This window comes from Helianthus annuus, chromosome 10, assembly GCF_002127325.2.
Source record: "Helianthus annuus cultivar XRQ/B chromosome 10, HanXRQr2.0-SUNRISE, whole genome shotgun sequence".
NCBI classification, from domain to species: domain Eukaryota; kingdom Viridiplantae; phylum Streptophyta; class Magnoliopsida; order Asterales; family Asteraceae; genus Helianthus; species Helianthus annuus.
The window spans coordinates 181,225,444-181,237,693 of NC_035442.2; the positions used below are offsets into that span (position 1 = coordinate 181,225,444).

The window sequence follows — 12,250 nt, forward strand, 5'->3', positions numbered from 1 at the left end:
ACTAGTCAAGTTGGGTTCATTCATGCCAATTTGACAAATATAAAAAGATGAACATTAAATTCAGGAGTCAGGTTAAAGTAAGTTTACTTCCTTAACATGCTTAATTGCATCAGCTCCAAGAGTCGGCACATATAGATAATCACACACTTTTTTTATGTCCTAAGTATATGAACCAGGAATAGCTACATCAGATTGCAAGACTGTAACGCGATTACCTTAATCTTCACATTTACAAACCGAAGTCTTTTACCCCTTCCAATTACTATAATGGGTCTAAATTCTGAAGAATGTGACTGCTCATGATCTTCATTCAAAATTATAGTTTTCCCGCAACCGTCATAAGTATAATCATCAACTCCTGCAGCATCTACTACCAGCTTTCGGCTTGGTGACAGGTTGACCTCATCTTCAGTCTGATTGTAGAGTGCATCAGACAGGACTATCGTGTCAGTTTTACTGATTGGGTCATTCTTAGGATCCATCCCCTCTTCCTTTCCGGTTATTGCTCCCAAAGATGGTACAAAAAACTCACCAACAGCAAGAAGAAAGTCTGGGACAACTAGAACTCGAGGCAGCTGAATCCGAACCACAAGCAATTGGGATGATGAGCGGCATCTGAGATCCATCAATAACATGGTTGAGTGTGGTGCATCCACATTGGACATGGTTACAGCTCTTACAAGTCCACCTTTACTAGAAGCTAGTTTCAGAACATCAGTGCTTGTTCCAAGCATTAATCTCATTTCAGGGCGGGTATCAGGACGTACATCCAAAATAGAAAATCGAGGAATGGTGACATACAGATCCAATTCTGAAAAAGAAGTCATTCGGCAAGAAAACCACATGCCCTCCAGCTGACAAGGATGGACATCTTCAAAATCACTAACACATGCAAAAGGAAGAAATATGATAAGCATGGGTTTTTCTCTTTACTTACAGTAATATTTGCTAAAGGTGAATAATCCTCTTGGGTGCCATTGCAGAGCTCTAGCAATGCATAATTAAGATGAACTGCCATAATGTTAACAGTACGTGACATGAAAACTTGACTTGTCATGTGAACCTTATCAGTTAACATCCTTATGGCATCCGCTGAATCAGAGTTGATTTCACGGAAATTAGGAGGGAGATTAGGTTGTTCAGCCATGTTCATGGTCAGACAGCTAGTAATTGCGCTATATTCTTTGTCTGACACCACAGCGTGCAACGACCCTATCTGTTATCAATAAGAGATTAATTATGAGTCTGACACTTGACCATATTGTGAATAAATAACTAAAATCAGAGTCACTAAGTAGTTTTTTTCTGAAAATTCATAGTCATCATACCCTCCAAAAAGATAAGTCCCAACAGAAAGAAACATTAGTAATAGGTATGAGTAATACGTGATATAATTCAGTTTATTAAGTTCTTAAAGCAAAGATATATTTGAAGAAATACAATAAACTTATACTAATGACAGTCAAATATCATAGGCAATAATACCATAAAAATTATGGTGCAAATAAGGTAACTTAAACATGATGTTTACTATAATTTAAGAAAAATGTCTTCTCTTTTGTCATAGTCAGTCATCAAGCACTATCCATCATTATGCTTGTAGAAACATGTATCAAACACACTTTGCAAACTTGAACTACCTTTACCTATCAAATAGCAATGGAAGGACACTTTGACATGTATGCATGTTAACAAGAAGCAGAAAGATGATAGCCAAAATAACTGATGTGCTACAAATACATAAACTAAACCACAGGCCCAGGATTATAGCTTTTCTTAAGAATTTCATTGGGCATAGAAGCAAGTGAGGCCAGTAAAAGAAAGCCGACCTTCACTTCCAGTGCAAAGTTTGGAACATTGCGAAAAATATCTCTTAAACTGCGCCTAATAAAAAGGTGAATTTCACGGCCTTCTCGTATCATTGGTTTTCCTAACACACCGTTTTCTCCGAAAGCCATGTTGATTCCAAAGATCTGCAGCAGTATTCAACACCTTAGTTGATGTTATCTTCTGGTAGTGGAATACAAGAAAAAATTACCTGTGCATGAAGAATGTCAAGATGGACAGCTGATGGATCATCCTCAGGTCCATGCCAACTAACTTTATTTGTCACAGACAACTGTCCTAGATCAAGTTGCAAGAAACTGCATTCATGATGGAACAACTGTCAACAAAACCATGTTTGCAGCACATGGAAAAAATCATAAAAGAAAATCCAATAACACAAATATGATTGTTATCACAGAAGATAACAGTGAATAAAAAATAAATGAGATGGTGCAACTAGACAGGTACATGGGGAAAATTTTCAAACCAGAAAGAAATGGGAACATGCTTATCTGACTAGTTACAAAATTATCCCGTCTATAAGGTATTCAAGTGTAAGAATATTATCTGACTAGTTACAAAATTATCCTGTGTATAACGTATTCAAGTGTAAGAATATTATCTACATATAGAACCAGTGGCGGATCTAGAATTCTTTTTCCATTGGGTTCACTTTTTAAGTGCTCGAATTTCGGTCAACTTGACGTTAGAATTTCCGGTAGGGTCGGGTCAGTCGGGCTTTATAACCAGTGGCGGATGCAGTTTAAGGTTGTTTTCATGTAGAGGTTGGTATATAATGCTAAGAAGGAATTTCTTGTTGATTGAAAGCTTCAGTTTGACATTCAAAATAAACTAATAAAAAGTTGACGATTCCAATTCAATCCTCTAGCACTTTTTGAATATAATGCTATGAGTTCTTTTATGAATTTTTAATTTCATAAGTTAAGAAGACATCTAATGGTTATTTTTTTACGATATAAAAGTTCCAAACTAAATCACACTTGCCGAAAACATCTAATGGTTCCATTGTTCTAAAACATCTACTGCTTCTGATTTTACCATGGAGAGGGATAGGGAACCAATGAATAAAAAGCCCAAGAATGAATACAAAAACCCTAATTCATTAATTTCAGTTTTAAAAGAAATTGCAAGAAAAACGTTTGGTACCAGGATAGAACTCGCACCACAGTGAAAGTAAAAGGGGCGCCTAACCATTGCACCAGTTCAGCTTTTTTGTTACGGGTTCACCTTATAATTTATCTATGGGTTCACTTTATATTTTTATACACGTTTTCTACTAAAAATTCAAAACCGGAACCTTTAATGTAGGTCCGCCCCTGTATAGAACTCCTATGTAACCGTAATATACGCACAATCAATATACAAGTTTAACTTGGTATGAGAGCAAAGCCAAGTTCCTTCAAACCTAGCTACCAGTCTACCACCACAAAAAGTGTACATTTATTGGCTATCGTTTGGGGAGCCTAGGTTAGGTGCTTTGGGATTTCAAAGGTAATCAGGAGTAAGGTTGTTACTTTCAATGATACCAAATTATATAAAGACAAAGTCACAGCAGAGTCAGTAGTCCAGAGAGAAGAAGTTGTGTTTGAAGATTCAACTGAAAAACTGATATAAAGAAGAAAACGGGAGCTCAGAAACTGAAAATAATAGAGCAATGGAAGTTCAAGAGAAACCTTTAATTGAATTGGGTTTATAAATTGAAGAAGAGTTTATATGGTCTTAAACACCCAGACATCATGGAGAGGTCAGGGTACAAAAGATGTTAAATGGACCATTGTTGTTATTTGAAGAAGTTCAACAACTCTTATATCATATGGTTACTTTCTGTTGATGATATGTTAATTGCAGGTTCTTATATGAGAGAAATAAGCAACTTAAAGAAACAAACGTCAAAAGAATTTGAGATAAGTTGGCCTAGTGACACTATCTCTGGAGAAGTACATCGGGAAAATGTTAGAGAGATTTGGTATAAACTGTGAGAAGACCAAGCCTAGAAATACATCTTTAGGAAGTCACTTCAAGCTTACTAAAGATTAGTGTCCTAGAACAAAAGGTTGTAAAGAGACATTTAAAAGCATTACAAAATGTCTTTATAGTGGCAGGAACAGCAGTGAGTTGGATATTCAGACTTCAGAAAAGTGTGGCTTTATCGACTACAGAAGCTGAATACATAACAGTAGCTGAGGCCAGTAAATAACTGGTATGGTTGAAAGCTTTTCTGGAAAAGTTAGGGAAGAATCAAGCTAAAAACTCGTATTCTGACAATGAAAGTGCAGTGAAACTTGCAAAGAATCTTGTCTTTCAAGGGAAGACCACCACATAGGGATGAGGTATCATATTCCTAGAAGATTGATGAAGTATCAATCAGTTTGAAGAATGCCCCAGGTGCTAAGAATCCAGCACATATGTTAAACAAAGTTGTGGTGCTGATGAGAAGGTGGGGTAACTTAGGAGATTTGAAGATAAGGGGGATTTTCATTTACAGGAGTATAGAAGAAATGATGCAGTTCGAGGTCCAAAGACACCAAGTGGGAGATTGTTAGAGATGTTGTCTTCGGCCCATCACATTAAGGCTAGCCGAGAATTAGAAAGTGTTAGGGGTATCGGATCAGAGTAGGCTCGAGCGGAAGCGGAACAAACACACACACACTAGCAGAAAATAAAGAACACGAGAATATACGTGGTTTGGTATTTACGTGGTTCGGTCAAGGTGACCTACGTCCACGGGTTGCAACTAGGGTTGGGATTTTATTTCTGAGGTGATACCAATTACAAAGATCCTATCAACTATTTATAATACCCAAATTAGGGTTTACAACTTGTTGACCAAGAAACCGTAAAATAGGAAACCGGATATCAGACTTAACAAAAACTAGCGCATATACGTATCTGTTCCATATAATCAAAGCGTATATTTGGTTGTAATTGTAATTGGTTTTTTTTATTGATTATGAATAGAGAATACAAGGCCCTCTATATAGATAAACTAATTACAGTTTAGTACCCTCAATAATAATAATCTTGTCTATCTAAACAATTTAGTCTAACATTCCCCCGCAAGTTGAGGGCGGGGAACGACCTGCAACTTGGACCGTAGAAACTCAAATCTTTGTGAAGATAAGGGCTTTGTAAACACATGAGCAATTTGATCATCAGTCGAGATAAACTTGACATTCAACTTTTCTTGAATAACTTGTTCACGAACAAAGTGGTAATCTACTTCAACATGCTTTGTGCGGGCATGAAACACTGGATTGGCAGAGAGATAGGTTGCACCAAGATTATTATCACACCAAAGCGTTGGTGCCTTGCTAACTAGACCGAGTTCATGAAGTAGAGATTCTAACCAGACCAGTTCTGCGACAGTATCAGCAATAGCCTTATATTCGGATTCTGTTGAAGATCGAGAGACAGTTCGTTGTTTGCGAGCAGACCAAGAAATAAGGTTGGAACCCAGATAGATAGCATATCCCCCCGTGGATCGACGATCAAGAGGGCTACTATTAGACTATGTCGGCTGACTTAGATTACTTTTATTAATTTGTTATATTGTAGAGGGTAGCTAAGTGTATTTAGTTATTCCTATATATTCAGATGTAATCTTCCTCTTTTCATATATATAACAAATCGATCTTATTCAGTCTTCTGATTTGGTATCAGAGCCAAATCTGCCTATCTTTTCTCTAACCCTGTAAACCCACTTGCAATCGACAATATTAGCATTAGGGACAGGTGGCACAAGAGTCCACGTGCCATTTTTGTGCAGCGCGTCCAACTAATTCCGGCCATCTTCTTCTACAATGGCAGCCATCCTCATCTTCTCAAACCAAGAAAAGACCACCCATAACTCACACAAATTCGCTTTTACTCTCAAACCTACCAATTATGGCTACTGGAGATCCATGATCGAATCCTTCTTAACATCACATAACCTCTTCGGTTATGTTAATGGAACAATTCCTTGTCCCAAACAAAAAGTTACTGTTGAAGCTGCCACCACCGATAACCCCAGTTATGTTCCCTGGATCTCTAACGATGCTCACATCCGCACCTTAATTATCTCAACTGTTTCTGAAGAATCGTATCAGCATGTTCAGGGAAAAACTTCCCGTGAAGTATGGCTATCCCTGGAACGGGCTTATGCACCCGTCACTGCCTCTCATGAATTCACCCTCAGAAGCCAACTCCTTCGTATTACTATGAAGGGGGACGAAAAACCTATTGACTATCTTTGCCGGGTACAAGAATATGCAACCGCTCTTGCCAACATCGGGGAACCGGTAAAGGACAAAGAACTTGTCATGCTCACTCTTGCAGGGCTACGAGAAGAATACAATGGCCTGAAAGGAACACTGCTGGGCCGCCTACCACCTGTCTCGTTTCATGAAATCTACTCCTTGTTATCTGATCACGATTACGTGGTCACTAAACTGGTACAAAACAATCCGCAAGCCTTCCTTGCTGCAACCTCCAACCCCTCGGCTGGTCCTGGTCTCTTACCAAACCCACCTAGTCTTGATCAGTTGCAACAACAACTCCAGAACATACAACTGATGGCTTCTCAATTGGGTTTCCAGTTGAACCCGAACCTGTCACCACGACCCCAGGCCAATTTTGGGGCTCGTTCATACAATAACAATCGTGGCACAAGAAACAACCGTGGCTATTCTCGGGGCAATTCTCGTGGTTCTTTCACTTCACGCCCACGAGACAATGGTGGCACTCGACAGTTTCAATGGGCTTCCACCCAAAACACTGTATACGGCCACTGCAACCGATGCGGTATCGCGCATCTCCCCTCTTTATGCCCTAATCAGCCTTCCCAACAGAACCGGCCACCACCTCAGGCAAATTATTCTGCCTTCTCGGATGCGGCTTCATCATCTGGAACTTCATGGAAGACTGATACGGGTGCAACTCATCATGCCACTCCAGACTTAACCAGCCTGGACAACTCTGAAGCATACTATGGTAATGATTCCTTACTTGTTGGCAATGGTAATTCTATACCCATTCTACATATTGGCTCATCCAAATTTCACTCAACCCTCAAAACCTTTAAACTTTCGGATATCCTTCATGTTCCCGCCCTTAAACAAAATCTTTTATCTGTACAAAAATTCTGTCTTGATAATAATGTTTTCTTTGAATTTCACTCTTCTTATTTTGTTGTGAAGGACGAGTCTACACGCAGTACCCTCCTAACGGGTCCCAGTGAACACGGCTTGTACTCTATCCGCCTTCCACAACTCAAGTCGTTGCCCAAGGTTGCCTTCACCGCAGTCAAAGCTTCTTCGAATATTTGGCATCAACGTTTAGGACATCCTCATGCTCAAGTTTTTAATTCTATTGTTTCTTATTGTTCTTTACCAATTTCGGACAAATTATCAAACAATTTATGTTCTTCTTGTCAACTGGGAAAATCAACAAAATTGCACTTATCTGATTCTAGTTTTCGTAGTTCTAATATTTTGGATCTTGTTTATTGTGATGTTTGGGGTCCATCTCCTGAACCATCTATTGATGGTCATCGGTATTTTTTATTATGTGTTGATCATTGTACTCGTTATATATGGTTCTATCCTTTAACACAAAAATCTGATGCTTATGCTATCTTAACAAATTTTATCACAATGGCTGAACGCCAATTTAACAGAAAATTAAAATGCATTCAGTCTGACTGGGGTGGTGAATTCCGTCCTCTCACCAACCTCTGTCGCAACCTTGGCATCATCCATCGTCGCTCATGCCCACACACCAGCGAGCAAAATGGATTTGTAGAACGTCGACATCGGCATGTTGTTGAAACGGGTCTTTCTCTACTAGCTCACTCAACTATGCCTCAGCGTTTCTGGCACTTCGCCTTCGAAACAGCCGTTTACTTAATTAATCGGCTTCCCTCACGCGTATCCTCCAATAAATCACCCTTTGAACACGCGTTTCTTCGCAAACCTGATTACTCCTTCTTGAGAGTCTTTGGCTCTCAATGCTTTCCCTACCTCCGTCCCTACAACCGTCACAAAATCGAGTTCCGTTCTACTCCGTGTGTCTTCCTTGGCTATAGTCTTTCCCACCATGGCTATCGTTGTTTCGATCCCTCCACTGAGCGCATCTACATCGCTCGGCACGTTCGCTTCGATGAGCAAGTCTTCCCCTACAAACCCATACCACAACCGACCCCATCCCTACCACCCGCTTCCCCATATATATCTATATTTCCCAACCCACCACCGGGTTTCCTACCCGAGCCCAACCCAACTACTGCCACTGACTCACCTCCTTCTCCACCCCATCAGCCTTCACATGTTGATCCCACTCCTATGACCGATCCCCCTACAGTCCACCAAAACCCCACGGCCTCCCCACCTATGGCCCAGCCCTGTCTAGCCCAGCCTATACACCCGGAACAGTCCGCTGCTGTCCAACAGCCTTCCCAAGCCCACCAGTCCAACGACCCACCACCCAACGCCACTCGCTCCCGTCCGTCAAACCTTCGCCAAAAACCCAAACCACCTGATCGGTACGATCCAGCAGCCTATATAGCCAAACTCACCTCATCGTTACCCATTGAACCTACCAGTTTTACTATTGCCAACAAATACAGTGAATGGCGCCATGCTATGTCCGAAGAGTTGGACGCGCTGCACAAAAATGGCACGTGGACTCTTGTGCCACCTGTCCCTAATGCTAATATTGTCGATTGCAAGTGGGTTTACAGGTTAAAAACGGATGAAAACGGGAAAATTAGCAGGTTTAAAGCCCGTTTGGTTGCAAAGGGTTTTCATCAGCAACACGGTGTGGACTATCATGAGACATTCAGTCCAGTAATCAAACCTGCTACTATTCGGACAATTTTGTCGTTAGCCGCTACGAACAAATGGTCCCTGCGCCAACTGGATATTCAAACCGCTTTTCTGCATGGTGATCTTGCGGAAACCGTTTATATGCGCCAACCACCAGGATTTGTTGATCCTTCAAAACCGGATCATATCTGCCTTCTGAACAAATCTTTATACGGTCTCAAGCAAGCTCCTCGTGCCTGGTTCAACAAATTATCAAATGCTCTTCATCAGTTGGGGTTCCATGGGTCAAAGACCGATCCATCATTGTTCATTCTCAATTCCGAGGGCTCCTTAGTGTATCTTCTGGTTTATGTGGATGATATCATCATCACCGGTAACAATGCTGAAACGGTGTCCAAGCTCATCACCCGTCTTCACTCTCTCTTTGCTCTTAAAGACTTGGGGCAACTACACTATTTTCTTGGGGTGGAAGTCATTCACAAGAAAGCTGATTTCGTTCTTTCTCAACGAAAATATATCGGAGATATTTTGCACCGGTCGGGTCTAACAGATTGCAAGCCTATTTCCACTCCTATGAGTACTTCTCATGTCTTGCTTCCTGATGATAGTCCTCCCTTGGACGATCCCTCTCGGTACAGACAAACAGTTGGCGCCCTCCAGTATGTGACTCTTACCCGCCCCGACATTGCCTTTGCGGTCAATCGGGTTTGTCAGTTCATGCACGCTCCAACAGAAAACCACTGGGCTGCTGTCAAACGCATCTTGCGTTATCTCAAGGGTACAATGAACATGGGTCTTTGGTTCCGTCATAACACAGGATATCGGTTGCAGGCTTTTTCAGACTCTCACTGGTCCACCAACGTGCAAGCCTTTTCTGACTCTGACTGGGCTGGTTGTCCAATCGATCGTCGATCGACGGGGGGATTTGCCATCTACTTGGGTTCAAATCTGATCTCCTGGTCTGCTCGCAAACAACGAACTGTTTCTCGCTCATCAACTGAATCTGAGTACAAGGCTATTGCCGACACCGTTGCTGAATTAATTTGGCTAAAGTCTCTTCTTCAAGAACTCGGTTTACACGACGCAGCACCAACACTTTGGTGTGATAATCTTGGTGCTACATATCTCACTGCCAATCCGGTGTTTCATGCTCGTACCAAACACATCGAGGTTGATTTTAATTTTGTTCGTGAACAGGTTGCCCGAGGTCATCTCAATGTCAAATTCATCTCAACTGATGATCAAATTGCCGATATCTTCACGAAGCCTTTGTCGTCTCAAAAGTTCGAGTTCCTACGGTCCAAGTTACAGATCGCGAACCGCCCTGAACTTGCGGGGGAATATTAGACTATGTCGGCTGACTTAGATTACTTTTATTAATTTGTTATATTGTAGAGGGTAGCTAAGTGTATTTAGTTATTCCTATATATTCAGATGTAATCTTCCTCTTTTCATATATATAACAAATCGATCTTATTCAGTCTTCTGATTGCTACCAGCCCAGTCAGAATCCGAGAATGCCCGAAGATTAGTAGCCCAATGGGAGTCAGAAAAGGCTTGTAGCCTGGACCCTGTGTTGTGACGAAATAGTAGGCCAAAATGAGTTGTGCCCTTCAGATAACGCAATATGCGCTTCACACCAGCCCAATGATTCTCGGTAGGAGCATGCATAAATTGGCACACCTTATTAACTGCAAAGGCAATGTCTGGGCGAGTTAAGGTTGCATATTGAAGAGCACCTACCGTCTGCCTGTATCTGGAAGGATCATCAAGTAAAGGACTATCATCAGGTAAGAAGACATGAGAGGTACTCATAGGGGATGATACGGGTTTGCAGTCTGCAAGACCTGCTCGGTGAAGAATATCAAGAATATATTTGCGTTGAGACAGAACCAGATCAGAACCATGATGCACCACTTCAATGCCCAAGAAATAATGTAACTGACCCAAATCTTTGAGTGCAAACATAGAGCTGAGATCTTTAATAACATCATTAACAGCCCTAGAGTGATTACCTGTAATGATAATGTCGTCTACATACACAAGAAGATAGACAAGCGTGCCACTTGAATTGAGAATGAATAGGGACGGGTCAGTTTTGGACCCGTGAAAGCCCAACTGAAGAAGAGCCATTGACAGTTTTGTAAACCAGGCACGAGGGGCTTGCTTGAGCCCATATAAGGACTTGTGTAATAAACACACATGATCTGGCCTGGTTTGATCAACGAAGCCAGGAGGTTGTCGCATATAAACTGTGAACAGTAAACGTGAACAGTACCGTGAACAGTGACGGCAACAGTAAACGTGAACAGTACTGGTGAACAGCGACGGCAGCTAGGGTTTGTATATTAGGGTTAGGATGGACCAGCTCTGATACCAAATCAAAGCGTATATTTGGTTGTAATTGTAATTGGTTTTTTTATTGATTATGAATAGAGAATACAATGCCCTATATATAGATAAACTAATTACAGTTTAGTACCCTCAATAATAATAATCTTGTCTATCTAAACAATTTAGTCTAACACATATTCTATATTAGCGCATCTAGCAATAGTAGCAATAGATTAGAGCATCTATCATCTATTAGAGCATCTATCACAATTAGAGCATTTGTGTTCACAGATGCAATAGATTAGAGCATCTATCATCTAGAGCATCTATTAGAGCATCTATGAAACACTAGCGCATCAAACAATAGAGCATATGCAGATGCTCTATTATGTTCCTGCATTCTTGCAAAGCCTTCATATCTAACAATCTCCCACTTGGAGGCTTTGCATAAACCACAAAGTCTATCCAAGTAAACCTATCACCGGTTCAAGTCTTTCAAGCCTCCAGTTCCCAAGAACAAGCTAAGACTTCAGTCACATCCAAACCACCTAGTTGCAACCACACCTCTCATTAAGTACCTGAGAGACCAGTTGAAGCTCCCACAAGCTCCAACCCAGCCATAACTGAAATCGTCACTGACCCATCCTCTGTCTCAACCGGCTTGCACGATCCACCAGCTCCAGAGATACACCGAGAATCAATACCACTCTCCACATTTTGCAAACCATTTCCAGGAGAGCTTTTTTCTTCGGTCGGAATCTTCGTCTTCAAAACCCAACGGTTCTTTGTGATTGTATCCGGAACACGACCCGTGCTCCCACTATCACCAAATCTCCTGACTGGCTTAAACTTAGACCCCCGACCATATTCAACTGCCATCCCCAAAGCACCAGGATTCAAGTTCGCAAATTGAACCCTCTTTCGCTTACTAGATTCAGTGAACCAGACTTTATGTTGTACAGGGACGGCTACTCCCTCAACAGGTATCTCAACTAGATACAACGATCCTCGTCTCCTCCCATAGGCAACAACAAGATTTCCATCAATCACCTTCCACTTCCCCATAGTTATCGATAGCGAATGGCGACAAATAGCGACGAGGTACCTATATGCTACGTAGCGATAGCGACGAAATAGCGCCCGCTATTTTGTGTTTAGCGATAAGGTAGTTAAAAATTTAAGAAATAAAAAATAGCTAATTGTAATTTATATATATATATATATATATATATATATATATATATATATAATGTTAATTTTATACT

The 12,250-nt window shown here is 41.0% G+C and overlaps 1 protein-coding gene across 6 annotated transcripts in view; it reads right to left on the bottom strand.

The window, feature by feature from the left end:
• The window catches only part of LOC110887015, a 59,941-nt gene that overhangs the window by 28,387 nt on the left and 19,304 nt on the right, over positions 1–12,250 (bottom strand). For all 6 annotated transcript variants that reach the window (XM_035978891.1, XM_022134916.2, XM_035978893.1 and 3 more), the window contains 4 exons: positions 2,039–2,144; positions 1,830–1,973; positions 938–1,216; positions 216–854 (listed from right to left, as the gene is read on the bottom strand). In XM_035978891.1, the coding sequence (XP_035834784.1) occupies positions 216–854; positions 938–1,216; positions 1,830–1,973; positions 2,039–2,144 (1,168 nt within the window). The remainder of the gene's footprint in view (positions 1–215; positions 855–937; positions 1,217–1,829; positions 1,974–2,038; positions 2,145–12,250) is intronic.